The sequence below is a fragment of the Miniopterus schreibersii genome (assembly GCF_964146895.1).
Source record: "Miniopterus schreibersii genome assembly, chromosome: 4".
NCBI classification, from domain to species: domain Eukaryota; kingdom Metazoa; phylum Chordata; class Mammalia; order Chiroptera; family Miniopteridae; genus Miniopterus; species Miniopterus schreibersii.
The window spans coordinates 66,365,515-66,390,877 of NC_138105.1; the positions used below are offsets into that span (position 1 = coordinate 66,365,515).

Here is a 25,363-nt window from a genome sequence, read left to right on the forward strand (position 1 = left end):
CGTTTGGGGGATAATTTGGATACTATTTTAGGGAACAGTGTTTTGGAGAAAGATACTGACATTTGGAGAACAGTTTCAGAGGACATTTGAGAGATTTGCAGGGAGGACATTTTTGGGACAGACAATGGGGTCATTTAGGGGGACGATTTTGGAAAACCCATCAAGAACTTTGGGAAGACATTTTGGAAAGCATTTCAGGCTATGGTTTAAGGGATAGATCTTGGAGGACATTTGGATGACAATTGTGGCATTCAGGGGGTGGTGGTAGAAGGATAGATGGCAGAGGATGGTTATGAGGGATGCTCAAAGGAATACTTTCAGGGGTTCCTATGGGAAGACTTCTGAGGGTAAGATGCATGGGTCATTTTGATGGGGTGATGTTGGAAAGGAGGCTGTTCGCTAAGGGACAGGCTGGGGGCCTAAGCATGGGGACAATTTTAGGAAAGATGCTGGGGGCTTATCTGGGCTGGTTTAGTGGGAGGATGCTGGCACTGGGCGTTGGATGGACATTTGGGGCAATGAGAACAGATGCTGGGAGGCACAGGCTTGGAGGACACTGTCTCAGGCCCCCACCCAAGACCACCTCCCCCTGCAGCTGCGCCTCAGCCCCACCGACCTTGGCTCCTGCCCACCCTGTGGTCCCTGCCCCATCCCGAAGCCGGCAGCCAGAGTCAGGCGCCAGGCAAGTGCCCAGGGGTGGGCGGTGAGAGACCAGAGCCCCTGCCTGAGGGAGTGGGGAGGGGCAGTGGCTGCCCAGCCCCATGGTCCCCTGGGTGTGCCCCACAGAGCCAGGACTGGGGCAGAAGCGATGAGCGGCTGCTGCAGGCTGTGGAGGGCAACGATGCCGCCCGGGTGGCCTCCCTCATCATCCGCAAGGGCCTGGTGCCCACGAAGCTGGACCCCGAGGGCAAGTCCGCGTGAGTGTCCATGCCTGGGGGGTATGATGGCTGAGGGGTGGCCACCCTGCTGCTTACCCCTCACCTCTGACCTCCAGATTCCACCTGGCAGCTATGAGGGGTGCAGCCAGCTGTCTGGAGGTGATGCTGGCACACGGCGCCAACGTCATGAGCACAGACGGGGCAGGTACTGCCGACCAGGCCCCAGGGGAGGGGGGGACTCAGACCAGGTGCCCAGCCTGAGGGTCCAGCCAGGCCCTGCTTCATGTCCTCAGTGTCTTGCTGAAAAAGGGGGGGGGTTCCTTTTAGTGCCCTCAGGGTGTCACAGGGGCATGTCAGACTGCGGTGCCCAAGGACAGGGACCATGGCTGTCACCAAGCAAGGTGAGTCAACTTGAGGAGTAGCTGGGACTCAGGGAGTGGTTGAGTCAGAGGGAGTAGTTGGAACAGAGGAGTGTGTGAGCTTGAGAATAATAAATTTGGAGGAGGCGTCTGACTATGTAGAGTAGCCGGGATTTAGAGGGAGCTGGAGCTCCGGGAATAGCTGGAACAGAAGGAGACTCTGGGTTTCTGACTTAACTAGGTACCTGAGGGAATAACTGAGGTAGATATATTGCATGGCCAAAAGGAGAAATTGGGGCTCAGGGAGTAACTAGACATAGGGCATAGCCATGTGTGAAGCTTCAGGCATCGTGCCAGGATGTGTGGCATATCACACAGTGGGTCTGTAGAGTATCAACGACGGGGACATGGCTGGCATACGGGACAGCAAGGGTGCATGGATTAGCTGGAACATGCAGAAAACTGTGGATTCTGAGGGGCATCGCTGGTGCTTCTGTGTAGCTGGGCATTTAGCGTGGCTGGGGATATGGGAAGTAGCTGGGGCAGTAGGGCTTAGGGAGTGGGTGGGTGTGGAGTGTAACTGAGATGAGATTGTCTGGGACATAGACTAGCTGGGACTTGGAGAGTCTCTGACCACAGGGAGTAGCATGGTTTTGAGAAATACTTAGGTTTGGGGATGTGCTAGACACAGGGAACCTGAATCATCACAAAAAGCTGACACAGGTTAGGGAGCAGCCAGAGCTCCTTGAGTACCCGGAGCCCTAGTAAATCCTTTCTCCCTTTCAGGTTACAATGCCCTCCACCTGGCCGCCAAGTATGGGCACCCACAGTGCTTGAAGCAACTGCTACAGGTCATTTTCTCTCTTGTCTCAGATACACCCTGAACCCCAGATACCCCTCTGCCCTGACTGTTCCTGGGTTACAGCAGTTCCCTGAACCCCCATGTGTTCCCTGAATCCTAGATATTCCTTGCCCCTTTTACTCCTGAGCTACTCCTTGGATAACTAGATACTCCCTGAGTGTCCAGATACTTCCCACAAATAAGATGTACTCCCAATATCAGATATTTCCTGGGCCCCAGTTTCTCCCAAACCCTAGGTACTTTCTTGGACACAGGTACTCTTAGAGCTCCCATCTACCCCCCGAACCCTCAGCTGCTTCTGAGCTTTTTTCTCACCAACTTTTATAAAAGCTAAGAGTCACTCAGAGGTTCATGAGGAGACGGGCTCCACAGAGCAGGTAAGTGGGAGGGGAGGAAGGGGTGAGGCAAGGAGCCTGAAATATAGCAGAGCCAAGGAGGGGCAGTTCCTAGAGAAACCAGCAACAAGGAGGCTCCTGAACTGACCTGACCCCCTCCGCAGGCATCCTGCGTGGTGGATATTGTGGACAGCAGTGGGTGGACGGCCTTGCATCATGCAGGTGGGTGCAGCCCAGCCTTGCCCTGCCCACCATGGCCCAGAGGGTGCTAGGCTTGGGTGTTATTCTACCCAATGCCTTGGGGACCTGCCTTCCTTCTCCTTTTTCCTTACTGAGCACCTACTGTGTGTCAGGCACTGTGCCTCAGCGACTCTTTGAGCCACAGGTAATGATCCCATTGAATAGACAAGGTGAATGAGGCTCACCCACAAAAAAGTAGGGAGGACCTAGGCCATCTGACCCCAAAGTACAGCCTACTGTATGCTAGGCCTGGGGGAGGATGATAGGGGTATGACCAGAGGGTAATTTCCTTGGAAGAACTCCTAGGGAGTCCAGGAAGGCCAAGGGTCTGAGCAGCATTTATACTTATCAGATCCTACCCACTTGAGCCAGAACCCAGCCCTTTGTCTGCCCACCATGCCCATGAGATTCTGGAATGACTTTCACTGATGAGTCCAAAAATGTCTCTCCTCTTGGGAACACAGAATAAATTTGGGTCTGCTTTAGAGTTTTATTCACTGGTTTAAAATTCTCCACAGATGGAGTATGCTGCCACTTAGTGGTGTGTCAGTGCCTTTGGTCACAGTGTGGAAGTTCATCCATCCATACCACTTCCCGCGTCGACCTTACCCAGCTTCCACTTCAGGACCCCTGCCCATGCAGTAACCTCTACCTTCCCCCTTTCACCTTTGAAACTCAGAACTCAGATCAAACCTTGAGAAGCCTGCCCAACCTCAGCTGAGGTGTGATCCCTCTGGTAAACAGTAACACTCTGAGGGTTTGGTACATAGTAGGTACACAATAAATGCTAGGTGAATCAAAGAGGGGAAATATATGAAAAGCATCCCATAGTTCTACCTTAAGAGAGAACCACAAAGGAATGTGGAACGAGCTTGGGACTGGGAGTTAACAGACCAGGGTCCAAATCGTGCCTCTGCTTCCAACCTCACTGGGTGACCGTGGACCTGGTTGGGCCTCAGTCTCCTCAACTGTAAAACAGGATTCAGACTTTTGTTATTGATCTTTCAGGGGAAGTGGGAATTTCTCATGAAATATAAGAATCACACCCAGACAAAAGGCTCCCAGGATATGTCTAAGCTTTACCCTACCTCCATGCCATCCTTTTCTCTGTTTCCAGCGGCTGGTGGCTGCATCTCTTGCTCAGAAATGCTCTGCTCCTTCAAGGCACATCTGAATCCTCGCGACCGGGTGAGCCTCTGGGATCTTTGGGGGAAAGATACTGTACTTGACATACGCTGCCACCAAGTGGTAGCATCCCAGGCACCCTTTGAAAAGTGTGGAAAAGCTTCAAGTGCAGCTCAGGGGCAGTTATATAGGGACTTTCCCACCTCCCAGGGTCAGTCTCTGATGTTTCATTCCTCCCCCAACTCCCACCAGTTGGGTACAACGCCCCTCATCATAGCAGCCCAGATGTGTCATACAGACCTGTGCCGCCTCCTCCTGCAGCAGGGGGCTGCTGTGAATGACCAGGACCTGCAGGGCAGGTGAGCATCTCTCCTCCTAGCCATCCCATTGTGTGCTGTGTAACATTCTGAAGCTTCTTAACATACCTAGTTGGGGGGATCTAGTTGGCCTCCTCCCTCAACCCAGGGTGGTGTTGAGGGAGGCGTGGGGGTTTAAGGATGTCCTACCCTCTCAGTAGCCCCCTCTCCTGTTAGGACCGCCCTCATGCTGGCCTGTGAGGGGGCCAGCCCTGAAACAGTGGAGGTGCTGCTGCAGGGAGGGGCCCAGCCAGGCATCACTGACGCGCTGGGCCAAGACGCTGCTCACTATGGCACCCTGGCAGGGGACAAACTTATCCTGCACCTCCTGCAGGAGGCGGCCCAGCGCCCCTCACCACCCAGCGGTATGCAAGCCCTGCCTCTAAGCAATTCCAGGCACCCTCTTTCTAGGCAGTTTCTTGCTACCCCTTTCTCTTCCTACTGTGGATAGTTTCAAGGTATCCCTATATGCTGCATTAGAGGAGGTTTCTTGGCTTCCCTGATCCTAATTGGGACAGTTTCAAGGAGCACCAGCACTTTTAGAACAGTCTAGTGGTCCACTCTGCTTTCCTGGGTCGTTCTTATTCTTGGGTCTTTATCTTTTCTAAGAATTGACATCTCATTTGCCCCATCCTAGAGATGTCACTGTCCTCTCTTTTTTGAGTTTCAAGGCCTCTCCTATCAGTATTCTGCCAATGTGGTTGATTCCCAATGTAAAAGTTCTGATTCTTGGGCAATCAGGAGATCCCCCATAGGTCCCCTGGGTTCACTAATGCCCTTCCTGGGGGGGGAGGATTCCCTAGAACACAGTGCCTGACCCTGTTTTTCTTTCTCCCCTGCCCCCCTAGAGGATGAGTCAGGCGAGGCATCATCTCAGGTACGGATCTCTACGCAGTGAGCGAGTCCCCCCCCTGTGCACACACTGCCTTCCCCTGGCCCTAAACTCTGTGGGAAGAGAAGGAAGAGATGGACCCCTGCCACAGGGTTATGACTCGAAAGGACCTGTTTGAGAAGAATGCTACCTTCAGGGTACATTGCCACCAAGTGGCAGCATCACCCACAGCATAACTCAGAACTGGGTGAGAACATTGTGGGGATGAGGTCACATCATGGAACTGGGGTGAGGTGGTGAGGGGGACTGAGACTGGTGAGGACTGATGTAGTCAGGGGAGGAGGCAGGTCTGCCTCTTTCCCTCTCCCAGCTTACAGCACCTCAGTTCCACAGGGAAAGGTCACTTGGAGACTGTCTGGTCTAGCTGGGGAAAGTCCTAAGTCACAGAGAGGAGCAGAAAGTAAAGCAAAAGATCTGGAACTCTCTGGGAACATGGTCTCATCCCCTTTTATGCTGGGATAAGTGAGGACCAGACAGAGGCAGGGACTTGCTTAGGATCACACAGGAAGCGAGGGCAGAGTTTGAGCTGGTGACAGAGTGGGCTATGTGGGTTCACTTCTCTGGGTGGGAGGCTGGCACGTCTCCCATGTGTTTCTTCGCTCCCTCCCACCAGAACTCTGTGTCCAGCCATGAGAAGCGAGGGGCTCCCAAGAAGCGGAAGGCACCTCAGCCCCCTACCAGCATCCCTATGCCGGTGAGAGATACCCTGGCCATGGGTAAGAATGGGGGGGGTCTGCAGGAGTAGGAATGGGGGAGGAAGATCCTGCTCACATATGGGATGAGTACTCACTGCACACCACAGCATGAAACCAGCCCTTGAGCCTCATGTAAAAGTGGTGGGTCCTGGGGTTGGGGGACAGGATGATCGTGATGCCTATGAGGAGATTGTACGGCTGAGACAGGAGAAGGGCCGTCTGCTTCAGAAGATTCGGGGCCTGGAGCAGCACCAGGAACGGAGGAAGCAGGAGGTGAGGAGCAGCAGGAACACAGGCTGGGGCTTTGTCTGGGGTGAGGTGCAATTCTGGAGGGAAGACTGCTCCTACCTCCCCACCCTCACCTCCTCCCTCTCTTCCAATCACTCACTCTGCTCTAGCCTCATGAGCCTCCTCGCTGTTCCTCCAACACATCAGGCACAATTCTGCCCCAGGGCCTTTGCATGTGCTGTGCTCTTTGCCTGGAACACTCTTCTCTCAGATCTCTCCATGGCTCCCTCCCTTATCTCTTTCAGGTCTTTGCTCAAAGATTCCTTGTCAAATATACTTTCCCTGCCCACCTTATTTAAAATTGTAATGCTCTTCTATTCACTTCCCAGTCCCCTTTATTAAAAAAAATGTTTTTTATTTATTTTTAGAGAGGAAGGGAGAGGGAGAGGGAGAGAGAGAGAAACATCAATCGGCTGCCTCCTGCACTCCCCCTACCGGGAAACAAGCCTGAAACTCTGGCATGTGCCCAGACCTGGAATTGAACTGGTAACCTTTTGGTGCATGGGAAAACACCCAACCAATTGAGCCACACCGGCCAGGGCCCAGTTCCCTTTATTTTTATGTAAAGCACTTATGGCTATTGGACATGCTATATATTTTATTCATGTCTACTCATTCGATTATAAGCCCACGAGGGAAAGCATAGTTAATGGTACCTGGCTCACAGGAGATGCTTGATAAATATTTATAGGATGGACAAATAGTGAATGAGTGAGTGGTCAAAAGCAGGGTCTGGCACAAAGTAGGTACTCAGCAAGTACTAAGTAATGAGTGAGTGGGCTGAGCAGTGCTGGGCGTGCAAATAGTTGCACAGCGGGTGTCTGTGGTTGAGATGGAGGGCTACTAAGGAGGTGGGCCAGCGAGGCCCCCAGCCCAGATCTAAGTTCTCTCCCCACTTCTTTCATAAGCTGCCAGAGGCAGAGGCCAGCTCCCTTCATAGCCTGGAGAGACAGGTAGGTGGAAGGTCGGGAAAGCCAGCCTCCCAGCTGCCCAGTGTTTCTTCCTGGAGCCCGGCTGAGCCTCCACCACCCTCCTCCAGGTGCAAGAGCTACAGCAGCTGCTGGCAGAGAAGCAGGAGGAGAAGGAGAGTCTGGGACGGGAGGTGGAAAGTTTGCAGAGCCGGCTGTCCCTGCTGGAGGTGGGCTGGGTGGAGAGTGAGGGTGGGGCTTCCAGGGGCGGAGCCTCTCTCAAATCAGTTACATGATAACCACACTAATGCACATACAGTCTCACACACATGCAAACACACACACAACAGACAAACATACAAACACAACCACAGACAGATAACACACACATAATGGACAGTTTCCAAAACATACAATCACACACACGCACACACATACAGATGAACAGCCACACTCATATGCGTGTGGTCTTACACATATAACAGGCAAACAGACAACAAACAGATCCATGGAAGCACAATCACACACGTATCACAAAATGTGCATACAATAAACTTCTCATCCAATCACACACACAGATGGCACACCCACAAACACATATACACACACATATTTCTCAAAATACATAATTACACAAACATATTCATATACACATTCAAAATGCAACCACAAACACACAACAGACTGAAACACAAGTACAGAATCACACACTGTCACAGGAACTCACACAGGAAAGGCAAGAACCATGGCGCATGGGGCACACACACACGCATACATGTGCTCACTGCACACTGCAGCCTCAAACCATATAGATGCACCCTTGCAAGGATGCACCCACCATCTCTCTCTCAGTCCCTTGTGTCCAGCTGCATGTACAACCCCAGTCATTGGGGTTATGGACACACACTCGGGCAGTGATTGGGCCATTTACTAATCTTCCTGGGAGTCCAGCATAGTCCTAGGCACACAGTAGGCACTCAATTAAAACTTGTGGGCCACAGCCAGTTTGATGATTGTGGGGAGTCAAACAGACCCATGAACACCTCTGTCCATTCTAGATTCCTGGGGGTTGTTGAGGTGGGGGGGCAGGACCCCAAACCAGACTTTGGGCCCCCTTTCAGAATGAGCGGGAGAACACCAGCTATGACGTGGCCACCCTGAAGGATGAGGAGGGTGAGCTGCCTGACTTTCCAGGTGAGCCCTTACCTTGTCTTCCCCCCATGCACCCCCACACACCTGGTCCCTGGGGTCCCAGGAGAGGGAGCTTTTACCCACAGGCATGGAGAGAGTTTGAAGCTGAAAGGAAGGTTGGCCCTCACTTGTTATTTATTTCACATGCCCTGGGGGCCCCAAAGCACCGCCCTAGACCCCAGCTTCCATCCCTGTGGTTTGGAACCCCAGGGTCTGACTCTGTGCCGCTGCCAGGGGCCGAGATGCTGCCCTCCAAGCAGCTAAGCCCGTCAGCCCAGGAGCTCTTGGCCTCGCTGCAGGAGCAGGTGGCCACCCTCACCAGACAGAACCAGGAGCTGATGGAAAAGGTCCAGGTGGGGAAACAAGGCCTGGTAGAGTGGGCTGGGGACAGAGCTGAGGGATTGCTCCCCCAGGGGGTTGGAGTGGGCATGTGGCCAAGTCCATGGTCAGGGAAGGTGGCAAGGCTGCCCTGTGCCCCCATGGCCACTTCAGCTCCTGCCAGCTCCCTCCCCACCCCCACCCCCACCTCCACCTCCACCTCCAGATCCTAGAGAGCTTTGAGAAGGATGAAATGGAGGCAAATGGCTCAGCAGAGGTCATCCCTTTGGCTCTCTATGACTCTCTCCGGGCTGAGTTTGACCAGCTGCGCAGGCAGCACGCCGAGGCTGTGCGGGCCCTGGAGCAGCAGGAAGCACAGGGGACCCCCAGAGAACAGAAGGTAACCCCCGGGGAGCGCAAGGACACAGGAGCCAAGACCACCCAAAATGGGCCAACAGAAATGGAGCTTGATGGCATCGTGGCTCCAGAAACCAAAGTTAATGGAGTTGAGACCACAGACGAGGAGACTGCAGACATTGAAACTGCGGAAGCCAGGACTTTGGAAGCAGCATCCACAGGAACCGAGGTCATGGAAACAAAACCCATGGACACTCTGGCCATGGAAACAGAGGGTGCGGGAGCCGAGGCCTTAGAAACAAAGGTTACAGAGGCTGAGGTCACAAAAACGAAATCTCTAGAAGAAGGAGGGAACCTGGAAACACAGGCCACGGGAACAGAGGCCACAAACATGAAAGTAGAGGCACCAGAAATGAAGGCCAATGGAGTGGGTGCTGTGGAAGGAAGGCTCACAGATGCAGAGACCACAGACATGGAGGCCAGGGGAGTGGAGGCCACCACCCCTAGAGTCCCCAATGGCTCTGTCCTACACCCTGGTGCTGCTGAGGCCTCGGAAAAGCTGCAAGCTGAACTGGAGACTAGGATTCGTGGCTTGGAGGAGGCACTCTGGCAGCGGGAGAGGGAGGCAGCCACAGAGCTGGAGGCAGCCCGTGGCAAGGGCGAGGCTACAGAGGCTGAGGCCGAGGGCAGTGGGGTTGGTGGTGGAGGCGGTGGTGACATGGTCCAGCTGCGAGCTGCCCTGGAGCAGGCCCGGGAGGACCTCCGAGAACGGGACTCTCGCCTCCGGGAGCTGGAGGCCACCTTGGCCTGCCTGGATGAGGCCCGAGCAGGCAGGCTGCTGGCCGAGGAGGAGGCTCGGGGCCTGCGGGCAGAGCTGGCCCAGCGGGAGGAGGTGCGGCTGGAGCAAATCCGGGAGCTGGAGGTGCTACGGGAGCAGCTGGCCACCTCCACGGCCACTGAGGAACAACAGCGGGCAGCGGCCGCTGAGCTGAGTCAAGCTCGAGAAGCAGCAGAGACCCGGGCTGCTGAGCTGGCCGCGGCCTGTGAGGAGGCTCGGCGGGGCCTGGCGGAGCTGCGCGAGGCCTCGGAGGTGCTCCGCCAGTCAGCAGTGCCAGCCTCTGAGCATCACCGGCTGCAGGAGGAGGCCCTCGAGCTGCGGGGCCGGGCGGCCAGCCTGGAGCAGGAGGTGGTGGCCACAGGCAAGGAGGCTGCCCGGCTGCGGGCAGAGCTGGAGCGGGAGCGCGTGGGCAGTGTAGCCCGCTTGGAGCACGAGCGCATAGTGGGCGCGCTTCGGGCGGACGTGGCCCGGCTGGAGGGGCAGCTGGAGGAGCTAGGACGCCGCCACGAGAAGACCAGCGCCGAAGTCTTCCAGGTGAGCATGGCCAGGCCCCTACCAATCACACCCAGCAGCCACTTGGGCATCTGTTTTGATCCTACAGCCAAGGGGTGTTTCAGTCCCATAGATTTTAATCCTACAGACAAGATCCTGCCAGTGTTTCTAGGTCGACCTTTGACCCTGCTGCCATTCTGACCTCCTGGATGTTTCAACTTGCCTTTTCTTCTTCCTTTTTTCTCTCTTTTTTTTCTTTTGTTTATATTTTCTTCTTTAAATCCTTTGGCCGTTTCGACCCTATCATTTTTTCTAATGGTTAGTACTTTTTGCAATTATTTTATAAAACCAATTTGTACCAAAGTCATGGAGATATTCTCGTATGTTTTCTGCCAGCATCTTTATTGTTTTCGTTTCATAATCCTGTTTATGCTTTGGCTCTGATTGTATGTATGGTGCGAGGTGGGGATCAGTGTTTACTCATTCTTTTTGCAAGTAGTGAATTGTGGTTTGTTGTTGTTGTTGTTAATCTTCACCTGAGGATGTTTTTTCCATTGCTTTTCCAGAGAAAGTAGAAGGGATTGAGGGAGAGAGAGAGAAAGAAAGAAACATTGATGTGAGAGAGAAACATCACATTGATTGGTTGCCTCAGGTACATGCTCTCAACTGGGAATTGAACCTGTGACTCTTCTGTGCTCGGGCTGATGCTCTACCACTGAGCCACTCTGGCCAGGGCTGAATTGGGGGTTTTGCCTTGATGTTTTTACCAAATGCCCCATTTTCTCTGCTGGTCAAAATGACCCTATGGTTTTTTACAGCTGGCTTTTTTGAGATTGTCATTTTATCTTATGATCATTTTGATGCTTCAACCCATTCTGGAGGAGGGCATCAGACACGGATTTCTTATCTCATTTTGAACCCAGTAGATTTTGATGCTGAGTTTTGTGGGTTTTTTAACCCATGGAATATTTATTTTGTCCCTGATGATGGACCTTTTGACTCCATCTTTTTTCTTAAAAACAAAACAAAACAAGAGAAAACTGGGAACTGTTTTAACAAATATGTAAATAAGAAGCTACATTCGTTATTTATCAGGAAAGCATTTTCCTCTCTGAGTTTCTGTTTACTCACTCATATAGTGGAGATAATAATAATTCTGAATCCTCACGTGAAAATGAAGTGGCTTAACTTATATTAGCTACTTAGGACAGTGACAGTACAAGCAATCAATAAATAACATCCAGAATTATTCTTTCTTCAAGAACACCCTCTTTTAAACCAGTTAAACCCTTGATCACAGTCCAACCTAAGTGTGATCATCTTCATGGATGTCTCCGCAATTTTACCTTCCTCATGATCACTTCTTTTTTGGGTAAACTTTACAAGTCTGATTTGATTTATCAATCAGTTTAGGATTTATTTAAATTGTTAATGTGTGCCAGTCTATACTAATTGGAACATCTAATTACTATCCATTTTTCCCTGGAGCTGTTATTTCTGTAAAGGTCAATGTTTCCTCCAGGATCAATTTTTGCAAATCTAACATTGCTGCGATCTTGATATTTTTGTGAAAATACAGTCATCAACTTTTGGACATCTGTTTGTTTCTCATCCAAATTCTTCAAGTTTTCTTTCATTTTGTAAGAAATCTACAGGTCTTCAACCACAGGCAGAGGAAAGAACATTAGTGGTAATAATAATACCACCAACTCAAATATAGCACTTACTGTGTGCCAAGCACTGTTTTAAGCATATTCCATATATTTGCTAATTTTATCCTCACAACCACCCTATGAAGTGGGGGGGGGGGCTGTTATTATCTTCATTTTACATATGAGGAATCTGAGGCACAGAGAGGTTAAGTCCCTTGTCTAAGGCCACTAGCAAATCAGAGGTGTTTGGCATGGTGAGAATGTTCAGTGCCCTGTGGAATTGAGAACTTCCCTGAATCAAAATCCTCAAGGTCAAAATGGGCTTGAATATCCTCAGGCCAAAATAGAAGGTCAGAGCAACTCTGAGGTCCAGGCATCCTTGGGGTCCAAGTGTCCTCAGGGTCACACATGGACTTGGGCCACAGGTGCAGCGTGAGGCGCTATTCATGAAGAGTGAAAGGCATGCAGCTGAGGCCCAGCTGGCTACGGCAGAGCAGCAGCTGCGTGGGCTACGTACTGAGGCCGAGAAGGCACGCCAGGCCCAGAGCCGCGCCCAGGAGGCCCTGGACAGGGCCAAAGAGAAGGACAAGAAGGTGAGTCCCCTTTTGCTATACTTAGTCAGAGGCCCCCACTCAACAGAGGTTGGGAGGAATCTAAGAATGTCCCAGCTAAAAGGGTTCTGGGAAACGAGTCCATTTTCCAGATAGGACACTGAGATGCAGAGAAGGAAGGGGACAGCTCAGACACACAGGCTACTGTTCCAACCACTAATTACTACCACAGTAACATTTATTGAGTGCTTATTGCATGCCAGGCCCTGTGTTGTGCATTTAATATGGATTAATACATTTAATCCTCACATTAAGTTCCAATAAGATTATTGCTTTTATTATCCCCATTTGAGGAAACTGAGACACAAAGAGGTGAAGCCACTTGCTCAAGATCACACAGCTATGCAGTGGTTCCTCCAGGGTTCAAACCCAAGTTCCCAAGTTCCTTTCTCAAATAGTGAGAATAATAATAACAGAGACCTCTGGTTTTGACTCAGCTGTTCTTCACACACCATCACTTTTAATCTCACAACCCTAAGGGCCAGAAAGCACTTTTATCTCCATCTTCCAGATGAGCAAACTGAGGCTCTGAGAGGCAAAGTGAATGGCTCAAAGTTACACAGCATGTCACCTGATAGTGGATGTGATCCCCAAGGCCCCAGGTGCTTTAGTGCAAAGAGTCACCCAGACACGAGTTGCTGTGTGACCTTGGATGAGTCACTTGACCTCTCTAAGCCCCAGTTTGACATTTGTAAAATGAGGATAAAATTGTGGTAGAGATTGTGCTTTATTTGTAGCAGAGTTCTTCTTTCTCAGCACTACTGATATTCAGGGACAGGTCACTCTCTGGGGGCAGGGGGCTCTCCTGGGCACTGTGGGGCGTTGGCAGCATCCCTGGCCCCACCTACATGATGCTGGCAGCACCCCCCAGACATTGCCCAGTGTCCCCTGGGGGCAGAATGGCCTCTGATTGAGAATCTCTTATCTATAGAAATAATAATAAAGCTTATTATTTATTGAGTGCCTGCTCTTTGCCAAGCAGTTTAAACTAATCACTGCTCAGAATCAGTTAACTGGTGAGAACCATGATTCTCCTTACTTTACAGATGAAAAAACTGGGCTCAGAGGGGTTAAATCATCTTCCCAAGATCTCCTTTGAGAAAGGGATAGAGAGGGACCCAAACCCAGGGCTGTCTGACACAACCCCACCACAGCCTCACCGGGCTTCCTGACCCCTGTTCCATCAGCCTTCCCTTTCTAGAGACTCCAAGAGGCGATGTGACAGCATCGACAAACTTTTCCTGTAAAGAACCCAATAGGCAGTGGTTTTGGCTCATGTCTGCCACTGCAGCAGGAGCCATAGGTGACATGAACACGAATGGGTGTGGCCATGCACCAATAAAATTTTATGTGTGAACATGGAAATGTGAATTTGATCTAATTTTCATATGTCACAAAATAGCATTCTCCTTTTGACTTTTAATCCCCCAACCATTTAAAACTACGAAAACCATTCTTAGCCCAATGGCCAGAGTTTGCTAACCTCTAAGGTGTGACCTTCCCTCACAAGCCTGTCCCACCTTTCTTACTGCTGCTGTAAGAGCCCTGGGCTCAGGGTGACCAGGGTGACTGCTGACACCTCCCACCCCCACCCCAGATCACAGAGCTCTCCAAGGAGGTCTTCAGTCTTAAGGAGGCGCTGAAGGACCAGCCAGCAGCCCCAGGCAGCCCTGAGGTGGAGGCCCTCCGGGGCCAGGTGAAGGCTCTCCAGGGGCAGCTGGAGGTGAGAGCTGCACGGGGCACATTCAGAGACCCCAGGAGAGGGTTCAGGGGCACGCAGAAACCTGGGGTACATGTGCCAGGCATGGGAGGAAAATATTGCAATTTTTTGTCAAGTGGCACTGTCACACTGGTCCGTGCCATCAAAATAGGGGCTCAGAATGCAAAGGGGGCATTTTGTCTTGCTTTTCTGAACGTCCATCTGCCATACCCACAGGAAGCTGCCAGGGAGCACAGTGCAGTGGTGGCCTTGTATAGGAGCCACCTCCTATACGCCATTCAGGTGAGTCCGCCCTGGCTTTGGTTACACCCCTGGCCGCCCTCCGGTCCTCTTTCCCCGTCTGTACAGTGGCAGGGGCGCCAGGCTCTCCCTCTGTTCCCTCCGCCCCAGGGCCAGATGGATGAAGACGTGCAACGGATCCTGAGCCAGATCCTACAGATGCAAAGGCTCCAGGCTCAGGGACACTAAGCCCTGGAACACTGATCCTCCACTAGCTAGGACCTGTACAGCGGGTGTTGGGGCTCACGCACGGACCCTCCGAACTTGGAGATCAGCCTGGTCCCCCTCCCGACTGTCCCTGTTGCCCATCACTCAGGCCCTGACCATGCCCCCCCCATCAGAGAATCTGTGAGTTCCCTCTCTCGTGTCCCGTCACCAGATGTCACCACAAGAATAAATGTTCACAGAGCAGAGGAAATCGTGTGGCCTGATTGCTGGGCTCCCACTGCAAGGAGGGGAGGGAGTGGCCCAGAGCAGGTCGTAAAGATTAGGGTGAGGAGAGTGAGGTACTCCCCTCCTGCACCAAAATCTCAGTCTCCAAGATGAATGCTATGTTAATGCAATATTTTAAAATGTTAAAATGGATGCCAGAAGTTCAGGATGAACAAAATATCCAAGTGTTAAGTGAGGATGGAAGCCAAGCCTGCACTTACCTCACTGTCCTTACCCTGAACCGAGCCCCTGGGAGGGAGAGTCCAACCTCCCTGCCCCTGGGCAACTTCCCTGAAATACCCTGGTGGTTCTCAGCTCTTTCCAGCTAAGGGAGGGGAGGGGACTATGGCTGTGAACCCCCCAGTGTTCAGCCTGTCCCTGGGGGTTTCCTTACTCATCCAGGGCAGGCGCAGTGTCCAGCAAGGGTTCAGCCTGCCCCTGGACATCCCCATCGCTAGGAGAACGACCGTGGGGCTGGGGCTGCCTCTCTAGGGGGTGTGTTTCTGCCTCTCCATGGCCTGGGGCGTGGAGGTGAAGTGTGGCTGGTAAGCATGGGACCCCATCCCTGTGGCATCTCAGAGTAGATGCCTGGGTCTCTCTAGGTCCGTATCTTCTTTTTCCTAAACCTTTGTCTCCGTCTCTGTCCCTGCTCCTGTTTTTGCCTCTATATCTCAGTGTCCCGGCTTTTTCTCTTTTCTGTCTCTTTCTCTGTCTCTCTTGTCTGTGTCTAGCTCCCTTGTCTTTCTCTGTCTCCCCCTCTTATCTGTGTGTCTCTCTCTATCTCCATCTCTATGTGTCTCCTCTCTTTCCCTCCTTCTGAGTGTCCCTCTCCCTCTCTGTTTCTTTCTCTGTCCTTCCCCTCTTGGCTCTGTCTCGGTCTTTCTCCATGTGATCATCCCCCTCCTGGGGTTTCCCCAGCCCCTCCTCACTGAAGCCGGAAGGAAGGACTGACTGTGCTGGGAAAGGCCACAGGGTCTCCACTTCTCCCTTTCGTGGCCTCTCCTCCCTGCCCCCATCCTCAGAGCCTTCCGCACCCTTGTCCCAGAGTGGCCCGTAAAGGGACTGGCGACTCCTCTGCTGTTCCTGCTGGATTCTCCACCGCCCCACAAACCTGCCAGTGAGTCAGATCTGGAGAAGGGGAAGTGGGGGGCCTTGACCGAAGTGGGGGGCCTTGACCGGGGCTGGTATCCCCCAGGTGGGTCTGAGTGCCCTACCTCCCCAATGGTGCTCTCTGCCCCAGCTCCTGAAAGCAGAACTTACAGAGGCATGGCCCCAAGACTTCTCCTGGCCCTTGTCCTCTGGGCTGGCTACTTACCCTGCAATGGGAGAAAAGGTATGTAGGACCCCTGGGGGGTTGGGGGACCAGGGCCAGTCTGGAAACTGGACTTTGTTTGTTCTGGGACATTCTGGGGTAGGGTGCAATCTCACACACCTCCTGTATGCATACCTCCTGGTAAGAGGGGGTTACCATCCATTTGCACAGATGGGGAAAGTGAGACACAGAAAAGACGAGTCCCCCAAAGTGACACCAGGTAGTGGCAGCCACAGCCTGGAGAAAGAGAGAGGAAGAGAGAAATGGTAGGGGGGTGGGGTAGGGGGGTTAATTGCATACATTTCTTTCATGTGCTTCAAAACAAAACTGTAGCAAAGAGGGGGTACAGTAAAATATCCCCCTCTCATCAGAGTTCTCCACTACCCAGGTCTCCTCTGTGGCTTATTAAACCTCAGTTTCCCCATCTGGAAAATGAGCCTATAGTTCCTAACTTGGCAGGTTGTAGTGGGGATGAGAGATGACGTAGGTGCCTTTCATTCATATACTCATTCTTTCCACAAACCTTAATTAGGTGCCTACTGTATGCCTGGCACTGGCTGGCAGTGAGGCGAGGACAAACCCATGGTAGGGCATTGTGGTCCAGGGGTGGATCAAAAGCTCACACTCCTCCCTCCACCCCCACCCCCACCCCAGCAGCCCCCACCCAGCCCAGGGTGTGGTGCTGGGCCTTTAGGTACCCGATTGCCGTGGATTGCTTCTGGACCCTGCCACCTGCTGCAGACTCCACCAGGCCCACATCCTTCATTGCCACATACAGGTCAGAGAGCTTGGAGGGGCTTCCTGGAGATTCCATAGCTGGGCCTGACCCTCCTAGGATGGGAATAATTGCAGACTTAACGCTGACCTGAAACCCGCTGAGTCGTAGGGGCAGCGCTATCCTATAGAAATATACCTTCTACAATACATATTTCAAGCCACATGTGTAGTTTAAAATTTTCTAGAGGCCACATTTAAAAAGTAAGAAGTGGGTGAAATTAATTTTAATATTTTATTTAAGTAATATCTATATATTCCAAATATTTATCATTTAATGTGATTGAGCATAATGTAATTGAACATGCTTATATACAATGTTTATAAATTTAGAATATAAATGAATATTGAATAAGAGTAATTAAAATATTTCAGCATGTAATCATTATCTTATTAGTGAGATATTTTACATTCTTTCTTTTAATACTAAGTCTTCAGAATTCCATGTGTATTTTTTTGCATATAGTGCATTTCAATTCAGATACTAAACTTTCATTAGAAATTCTTTATCTCTGATTGGATTTCATAAAATTTGCAGTTAGAGCAGTAAATTCACACACCCAACTTGTTCTGAACAACTTTTCAGAGTTTTCTAATAACTGGAAACATTACATTTATTTATTTTTAATATGTCTTTATTGATTTTAGAGAGAGAGGAAGGGAGAGGGATAGAAAGAAACATCAATGATGAGAGGGAATCATCAATCAGCTGCCTCTTGCACTCCCTACTAGGGATTGAGCCCACAACCTGGGCATGTGCCCTGACTGGGAATCAAACCGGGGACCTCTTGGTTCATGGGTCAACGCTCAACCACTGAGCCATGCCAGCTGGGCTGATAACATTACACTTAGATTAGATAAATAAAACTTAAAAGTCTCACTCAGTCGTACTAGCCGTGTTTTAAGTGCTTGGTAGCCACAGGTGGCTAATGACTGCTACATCAGACAAGGTAGGAACAGGACACTTTGAAAGTTCTATGGGTGGCACTGAGCTCAAGTCTCTAAAGTCTGTCTCAGAAATGGAGAGAATCAGAATCTTGTTACTTCGGATTCCAGAGTCTGTGAATCTGTAGACCTCAGAATGTTGGAATTCTGAGGCTGGAATTTTGACATTCCAGAAACCTTTAGAATCTGTGACCCGAGCATCTCCTGTGCTTTTCACCCCCAACGCTGGGTCACTGTGGGCTCTGTGATGTCAAGTGAGTGCCCCCTCCTGGGTCACACAGACAAGAGCAGGACCCCGAACCAGGGCTCCTCATCTGCTGTCCCCACTTGGGGTCCAAGGCACAGCCATCAGGAAGTGCTGAGGCCCTCATAGTGCCTACCCTGTGTCCAGACTTGGAGTGGCCGCCCATGGGGAGAGCCAGCCCTGCCTCCAGCCAACACCAGAAGCCACCAGCTGCACCATCCCAGACGTCCAAATGTTCTCCATGGTACCCTACATGCTGAACCTCACAGCTGTCCACCCCTGGGGAAGCAGCAGCAGCTTCGTGCCCTTTGTCCCAGAGCACATCAGTGAGTGGGGGCCATGGTTGGGGGGTGTAGAAGGCCACTGGCTTGTTCTTGCTCTTCCCCTCTCTCTCTAAGCACCCCCACCTTCTCGTCACCCAGGGCTGTCCTCTATCTTGGATTCTGTGGGCTCCACCTTCAATAAATCAAGAATCCACCCACTTCTCTCCCCTCCCAAGTCTCCACCTGATCCAGTCTCATTATCACTGGCCTGGTCCACAGTCCTCTCACCCTGGTTTCCCCAGTTCCACCCTCTTCCCTAAGCAGCCACCACATGGCACCTGTGAGCACCCTAGTCAGATCCTGCCCCTCCGTTGCCCACAGACCTCTAGTTCCCGCCTCCCTTAGGGTAAAAACCCAAGTCTTCCCCACGACCCACAGGGCCCTGCGTGACCTGCCCCATCTCTTCCCTGCCGGGAGTGTGTGTGTGTGTGTGTGTGTGTGTGTGTGTGTGTGTGTGATTGCTAATGGATGTGGGATTTCTTTTTGGGGTGATGAAAATGTTTTGATTAAATAGTGGTGGTGGTCACACAACATTGTGAATGTACTAAAAGCCACTGAACTGTACACTTTGAAAGGGCGAGTTTTGTGGTATGTGAATTATGTCTCAAAAAAACTTTGCAAACCACTCCCTTCCTTGCGCTCCTGAACTTTCTTCCCTACTCTTTATGACCAGTAGATTTGCTTCTTGTCTCTGGATTCTGTCCTGTGGGTTGAGCTTCAAAAGGACAGGAATTGGGTCTATATAGGTTACTGCTGTGTCCCCCAGTGTCCAGAACATCACCGGACACTCAGTAGACCCTCAATTAATATTTGTTGGTTGTTTGCATCAGTGAGCGAATGAATGGATGGAACTGCCCTCTGCTGACCGTGTCTCCTATTTGTGTATCAGTCAAACCGGACCCTCCAGAAGGCGTGCGCCTGAGCCCCCTCCACGGGCAGAGGCTGCGGGTACAGTGGGAACCTCCCAGCTCCTGGCCCTTCCCAGAGGTCTTCTCACTCAAGTACTGGATTCGCTACAAGCGTCACGGAGCTGCCCGCTTCCGCCAGGTGAGGAACATGAGTGGCGACCGGGGAGGGTGATTCCAGGTAGAGGGAACAGCGCTGCCAAGGTGCGCTGGGGCCTCCCATGTAGCTTGAGGTTGCTTGTGGCGAGTGTGCAAAACAAAGGCAGCCCAGCAACTCCACTCCTGGGTATCTGCCCCAAAGAATTAAAAACAAGGACTCAAACAAATTCTTATAATAGATGCTCATAGTAGTGCTATTCACAACAGCTGAAAGGTGGAAACAGCCCAGACGTCCATTAGTGGGTGAATGGATACACAAATCAGGGCCCATCCACACACTGGAATCTTCCTCAGCCATGAAAGCAATGACACTCACTGTAGTGTGGATGAACCTTACAAACACGATGCTCAGTGAGAGAAGCCAGACACAAAAGGCCAGTGTGTGATTCCATTTACATGAAATGTCCAGAACAGGCAGATCCAGAAATGGAAAGTCAATTCATGGTTGTCAGGGGCCGGAGGGATGATGGGGAATGACTGCTGATGAGGATGGGGTATTTTGGGGAGCGATGGAATTTTCTAGAATTAGAGGTGCTGGTTGCACAACATTGGGAATGTGCTAAATGATACAGAATTGTCCACTTTGGAATGGTTAATTTTATACCATGTGAATTTCACCTTGATTGAAAACAATATATATTGTTTAACTCTTTTTAAAAAAAGATTTTATTGATTTTTAGAGAGAGAGCAACGGAGAGGGAGAAACATTAATGTGAGAGAGAAACATTGATCAGCTGCCTCCTGCACACCCCTCGCCAGGGATCCCTCACCAGGGATCAAACCCAGAACCTTTTGGTGTATGGGACGATGTTCCAACCAACTGAGCCAACCAACTAGGGCTGTTTTAACTTCTTAAAAAATAAAAAATAAAGGCAGTGTCCTGTGAGCATCCAAGGTCAGTGGTGTCCTGGTCAGTGTTAGATCCTGGGATGAGAAGCTGTGTCTTTGCAGAGTTTAGCTTTTTACAACCCTGTCCCATAGACCTTTCTGTGACGGTGGGAATCTTCTCCATCTGCTCTTCTCAAGACGGTGGCCATGAGCTGCAGTTAGCTGCCAAGCCATTCCAATGTGGCGAATAGCCCAGGAATCGGCTTTTAAATTGTATTGGTGTTCATTAATTTAATTTTTAAAATTTTTTGTAGTTTTTTCCCTTTTTAAAAAAATGTACATTTTTGTTTGTTTGCTTGTTTGTTTTAAATTAATTTCAGAGAGAGGAAGGGAGAGGGAGAGAGAGACAAACATCAATGATGGTCCAGCTGGCGTGGCTCAGTGACTGAGCATTGACCTATGATCCAGGAGATCGGGGTTTGATTTCCGGTCAGGGCACATACCCGGGTTACAGGCTTGATTTCCAGTGGAGAGTGTGCAGGAGGCAGCTGATCAATGCCTCTCTTATCATTGATGTTTCTCTCTCTCTCTCCCTCTCCTCCCTTCCTTTCTCTGAAATCAATAAAAATATATTAAAAAACAAAACAAAAACATCAATGAGAGAGAGAATCATCTATCGGCTGCCTCCTGCACGTCTCCTACCGGGGATCGAGCCTGCAACCCAGGCATGTGCCCTGACTGAACCATGACCTCCTGGTTCATGGGTCGAGGCTCAACCACACTGGCCGGAGTGCAGTTTTTAAATTGAGATAGAACTCACATACATACCAAAAACTCACCATTTTAAAGTGTTCAAGCCAGTGGCTTTGAGTATGTTCATAAAGTTGTGCAACCATTAATCTAAATTTAAGACTTGCAGCACCACATCAGCCTATGATATGGGACAACTCAGGTAGAGCAGGAAAGGGAGAGTCAGACCTGGGGTTGGGAAGCTGAGTGTGGTGGCTGAAATGGCACATTCTGAGAATGAGGTGGGAGTTGGAAGGAGGTGAGGGCCAGGTAAAGGAGGGAGAGTGTGGAGCAGCAGAGACCAGGAAGAAAAGACGAGCAGGAGAGAAGGCAGGAAAGGTGGAGTTGAGTGGGTGTCTCATTTGTGCCCATGGGATTTCAATCTATGGAGGTGCCCGAGTGGAGACATGGAGAGGTCAAGGCTATTGAGTGAAGAACTGATTACATTTCCTGAGAGAAGGGGACACGCCAAACCATGCAGGGCCACACAGGCAACATCAGGATGGCAGGAGGCTGGAGCAGGAGGGAGTGGAGAGCCAAGGCCAGAACCTCTGCTGGGGTTTCTAAGGGAAAGGAAAGACAGGACGGGGTGAATGCTTGGGGTTGGTGAGTGTAAATAATTCTGTCGAGCTCTGGGCTACATGGGTGATCTTGAGTTGCCTGGCACCTGGCCCTGGGGTGATCTAGGGCAGGGGGAATGCTGGCTTGTGTGGGAAATTAGAGAAAATGGGGGTAGGGGTACAGATTTAGGATTGGTTGGTTGGTATATGAAAGGTGTGCTCCTGGCCACCCTTTGCCATTTCTAACAGTTGGCTGACCTCAAGAAGGGCAGTCTGTTCCCAGCCAGCAAGATGTTTAAGGTGTCAAAACATCCTAAGATATAAAAATTTTAAAGAACATACAAAAAAACATGGTTAATACAGTGGGAATGGGGAGGGGGGAGGGGGGCACTGAGGCCAATGATAGAGGCTCTGGATCAGGGCCAGGAAGAGGAGTGAGGTTGGTGGGGAGGAGAGTCTAGGGAGTGAGAGCTCTCACCACTGAGACATCCCTTAAAACTGGTGTGGTCCACAAAGGATTCCTGAACAAGTTGGCTCTGGGACCCGCACGGAAGTCCAGGTTAGGACCAGGAAGGGCCAAAGACTGGGAGGGGGCTGTGGAGGGTGTGTAGTTTAGGATGGAGAATAAGGAATGAAGGCTCAGTCACACGAATCTGTGCACAATGGCCCTTCCCACCCTCCTCATCCCCACTGACCCACCCTCTTTCTGCTCTCAGGTGGGGCCCATTGAAGACACATCCTTCACCCTCAGGGCTGTGAGGCCCCAAGCCAGGTATTGCATCCAGGTGGCTGCTCAGGACCTCACTGACTACGGGGAGTCAAGCGACTGGAGTGTCCCTGCCACTGCCTCAGTGACTCTGGGCAAGTAGCAGGGGCTTCCCAGCACCCCGGAAGAGGAGCCGATTCCTTGACATCCCCCTCCCACTCACTGCTGCCGAGTTGCTGGGCAACCTTAGACAAGTGACTTTGCTTCTCTGACACTTAATTTCCTAATCTGTGAAATGGGGATGTACTCCCTCCTTTGACTACAAAACTGTGAATGTGACATATTATTTATTTGTGTAATTAGACAAGGACCATTGTTACAAGAATCAGGACTCTTCCTCCCTGTGTTCAATAGACCCAAAGAGGAGTCTGAGAGGACAGGACAGAGCAGAACACACATACAGTGAATCACCACTCCATGGATAGGGTCAGGGCTGGACCGGAGGAAGAGAGCGGGGCTGGAGGAGTTGGGGTGGGTGTAGAGGGGGTTCTGCCTGGGATGTGACGGTGGGATCCATTCAGTTCAGCAGGTTGGTTCACCGGTCATCTCAAAAGTTGCCCAGATGTGAGCCCCAATGTGGATGGACATAAGTTTGGGAAGATTTCTCTGAGGGGGGGCAAAGAAGCCAGGCCTGGAAGGATTTTCTGAATCCATGGATTTCATTTAGGTCTCATCTCAAAGGTCACCTCCTCCAAGAAGCCTTCCCTGACCACCTTTTCTGTGGTGGACAGAATAATACCCCCCTAAAGATATCCACATCCTAACCCCTGGAACCTGTGAATATGGTACCTTACATGGCAAAAGGGACTTTCCAGGTGTGATTAAATTAAGAATTGTGAGAAGACTCCTTAATTTAAAGTTTAATGATCTTTAAGTTAATGAGCATCAAGGAGGGTCATTATCCAGGAGCCCCAAGAAACTCACAAGGATCCTTATAAGAGGGAGGTAGGAGATCAGAGGGAGAGATAGGTGGCAATGTGACAGTGGAAACAGAGGCCAGAGTGATGCGGAGCCATGAACCAAGTATTGCAGGCATCTCTAGAAGCCCGAAAAGTCAAGAAAATGGATTCTCCTCTGGAGCCTCCAGAAGGAACTAGCCCTGCCACTCACATTAGACCTTCTGACCTCCAGAACGCTAAGATAATAGATGTAAGATACTGAGCTTGTAATTTTTCACAGCAGCCACAGGAAACTCATACGCCATTTCACTTTCCATAGTTACCCTGTTTTGTCCTCAGACCATTTACCAAGCCCGAAAGTGTCCTTTTTGTGTGTTTATTGTCCATTTGTCCCACCAGACAGACAGCGATCCCTGTGAGCCCAGGAATCTTCTGTCTTGTTCTCTGATGTGTCCCCAGTGACTGAGCACCTGTCTGACACAGAACAAACATTTATAAAAGGACTGGAGGAGGCTGGGGAAGGAATGGGGTGGGCTTCCTTTTTAAAAGGACAATGCAGCCGGGCATGGGGGGCCATCTGAAAGCTAGTGTGTGTGTGTAGGTGGAAGGTGGGTTTGCAGCCTGGGCTTGAGTCTTTGCCTGTGACTCAAGGTAAACTTGGGGTGGGACATCCAGGGAACTCTTTTGCCCGCGACCTGTGGCAACTGCTCCCAGTCCTCGCGTGAGCACTAAGGACACGGACCATGTGTGGGTTTCCAGAGGCCAGCACACAGGGTCAGCGCCCGACACCGAGCCTTTTATTTGCTGAATAAAAGAATGAATAACAGAATATCGCGACCAACAGCCACATCGTGTCACGAAGAAATTTTAACCAGGCGCCGCTGACCCCTAGAGCCACAGTGTTATCCCAGGTTACGCGAGACTAACTTACACAGAGACCAAATTGAGTGTTTGGAGATTTATTTAGCCGCCCGCAGTGGCTTACGAGCAGGCTCGTGCCCTAAACAAACTCACAGCCCCGAACAGTCTCTGCGGCGAGCATATAAAGGCAGAAAAAACAAACTACATTCTGTTTGGTTAAGGGGGAGCAGTTCGGTCAAGGGGTGGCAGGTGGTGGAACTAGCAAAGCAGCGCACAGAAGCTAAAATAAGCGTTAATTAACTTCCTACAGTCACCTATCCTCCGGAATTTTGTGGGCTGCACTCCTTTACGCAGCGCCAGGAAAGGAGAGGAGGTCACTGCTTCTACATAATAAATTTTGTTGCTCTTGTTTATCTTAAAGTGGCGGTTGTAAGGGTAGAAGAAGGGGTGCTCTCCTTCAACACCCCCTCGGCACTCCTCCGGATCCAGGCGGCCCTGGAACCTTTGCTGCGGGTACCGCGGTCGCAACTCCGGAGGGAAGACAACCAGCTGAAAGATTTTAACAGGCGGGAATCAGACCCAATGACAAAAGCCAGCCGTGCATGAGGCAGCCAATACTGGGAGCTGGAGGAAGTGACAGTCCCGGAAGTACAAGGGACTGCCGGCCGGGGAGTTCAGTAAACATCGACCCTAACCCGTTCTCTCGTACTTGTGAGGAGAGTAGCACGCAAAGCTGTCTGAGCGAAAAGTTTTAAAAGTAAGTGTTGGTCGCCTACGGCTTTACACCCAGCGCGGCATATTTCAGACCTCCGGCCGAGGGGATCCTCTCCTGTTGGAACTTCTTTTCTTCTAACATAACGGCCGCCCAATCACCTTCAGCGAGAGGTGGGCCTTCGCTAAACCTTCCCCGGGATTGGGACATACATGTTGGGAGCTTGGGCTATTTACCCAATCACTTCCCCGATTGGGTTTTCCGAAGGAAATTATCCAATCACTTCCCTTGGGGGTGGGGCTTCCTTTAAAATATCGGTTCCTCTCTACACCTTTCACCTTCGAGGCCGGGACTCTGCTAAGCCCCGCCCATCCTGGGTTCTCTAGCCAATCGCGTTCTTAGAATGTGCTGCATAAACTCTTCTCTGCCCGCTAGGGCCCCTCAGTTTCTCTTCCCAG

The 25,363-nt window shown here is 51.1% G+C and overlaps 2 protein-coding genes across 3 annotated transcripts; both read left to right on the plus strand.

Annotated features, from left to right (window-relative positions):
- Positions 1–502: 502 nt before the first annotated feature.
- On the plus strand, positions 503–14,811 carry ANKRD24 (ankyrin repeat domain 24; the record flags this gene model as incomplete). The annotated part of the gene is made up of 20 exons (XM_081135447.1): positions 503–682; positions 787–917; positions 995–1,083; positions 2,024–2,088; positions 2,599–2,656; positions 3,792–3,862; positions 4,052–4,158; positions 4,333–4,520; positions 5,004–5,032; positions 5,661–5,741; positions 5,908–6,015; positions 6,939–6,983; positions 7,070–7,168; positions 8,060–8,132; positions 8,364–8,482; positions 8,674–10,176; positions 12,212–12,379; positions 13,995–14,120; positions 14,334–14,399; positions 14,508–14,811. The coding sequence occupies 20 exons, from the start codon at positions 503–505 to the stop codon at positions 14,583–14,585; spliced, it is 3,384 nt and encodes a 1,127-aa protein (XP_080991573.1). The 3' UTR covers positions 14,586–14,811.
- Positions 14,812–15,397: 586 nt separating this feature from the next.
- Positions 15,398–23,182, plus strand: EBI3 (Epstein-Barr virus induced 3). 2 transcript variants are annotated; one of them, XM_081135592.1, is made up of 6 exons: positions 15,398–15,945; positions 16,069–16,161; positions 16,798–16,918; positions 18,251–18,429; positions 19,316–19,473; positions 22,384–23,182. In XM_081135592.1, exons 2-6 carry the CDS (start codon positions 16,095–16,097, stop codon positions 22,534–22,536), a joined length of 678 nt encoding a protein of 225 aa, XP_080991718.1. In that variant the 5' UTR covers positions 15,398–15,945; positions 16,069–16,094; the 3' UTR covers positions 22,537–23,182. The 2 variants fall into 2 exon arrangements, with proteins under 2 accessions (XP_080991718.1, XP_080991717.1); XM_081135591.1 differs by having other exon boundaries at positions 15,756–15,945; positions 16,795–16,918.
- Positions 23,183–25,363: the final 2,181 nt, after the last annotated feature.

What these genes read in the sequence shown, in the direction of transcription:
- EBI3 (XM_081135591.1), top strand. Translation starts at nt 16,095, where the DNA reads ATGGCCCCAAGACTTCTCCTGGCCCTTGTCCTCTGGGCTGGCTACTTA. An exon ending in TCCTTCATTGCCACATACAG is followed by an intron (nt 16,919 to 18,250) that starts GTCAGAGAGCTT and finishes CCCTGTGTCCAG; the next exon opens with ACTTGGAGTGGCCGCCCATG. An exon ending in CTTTGTCCCAGAGCACATCA is followed by an intron (nt 18,430 to 19,315) that starts GTGAGTGGGGGC and finishes TTTGTGTATCAG; the next exon opens with TCAAACCGGACCCTCCAGAA.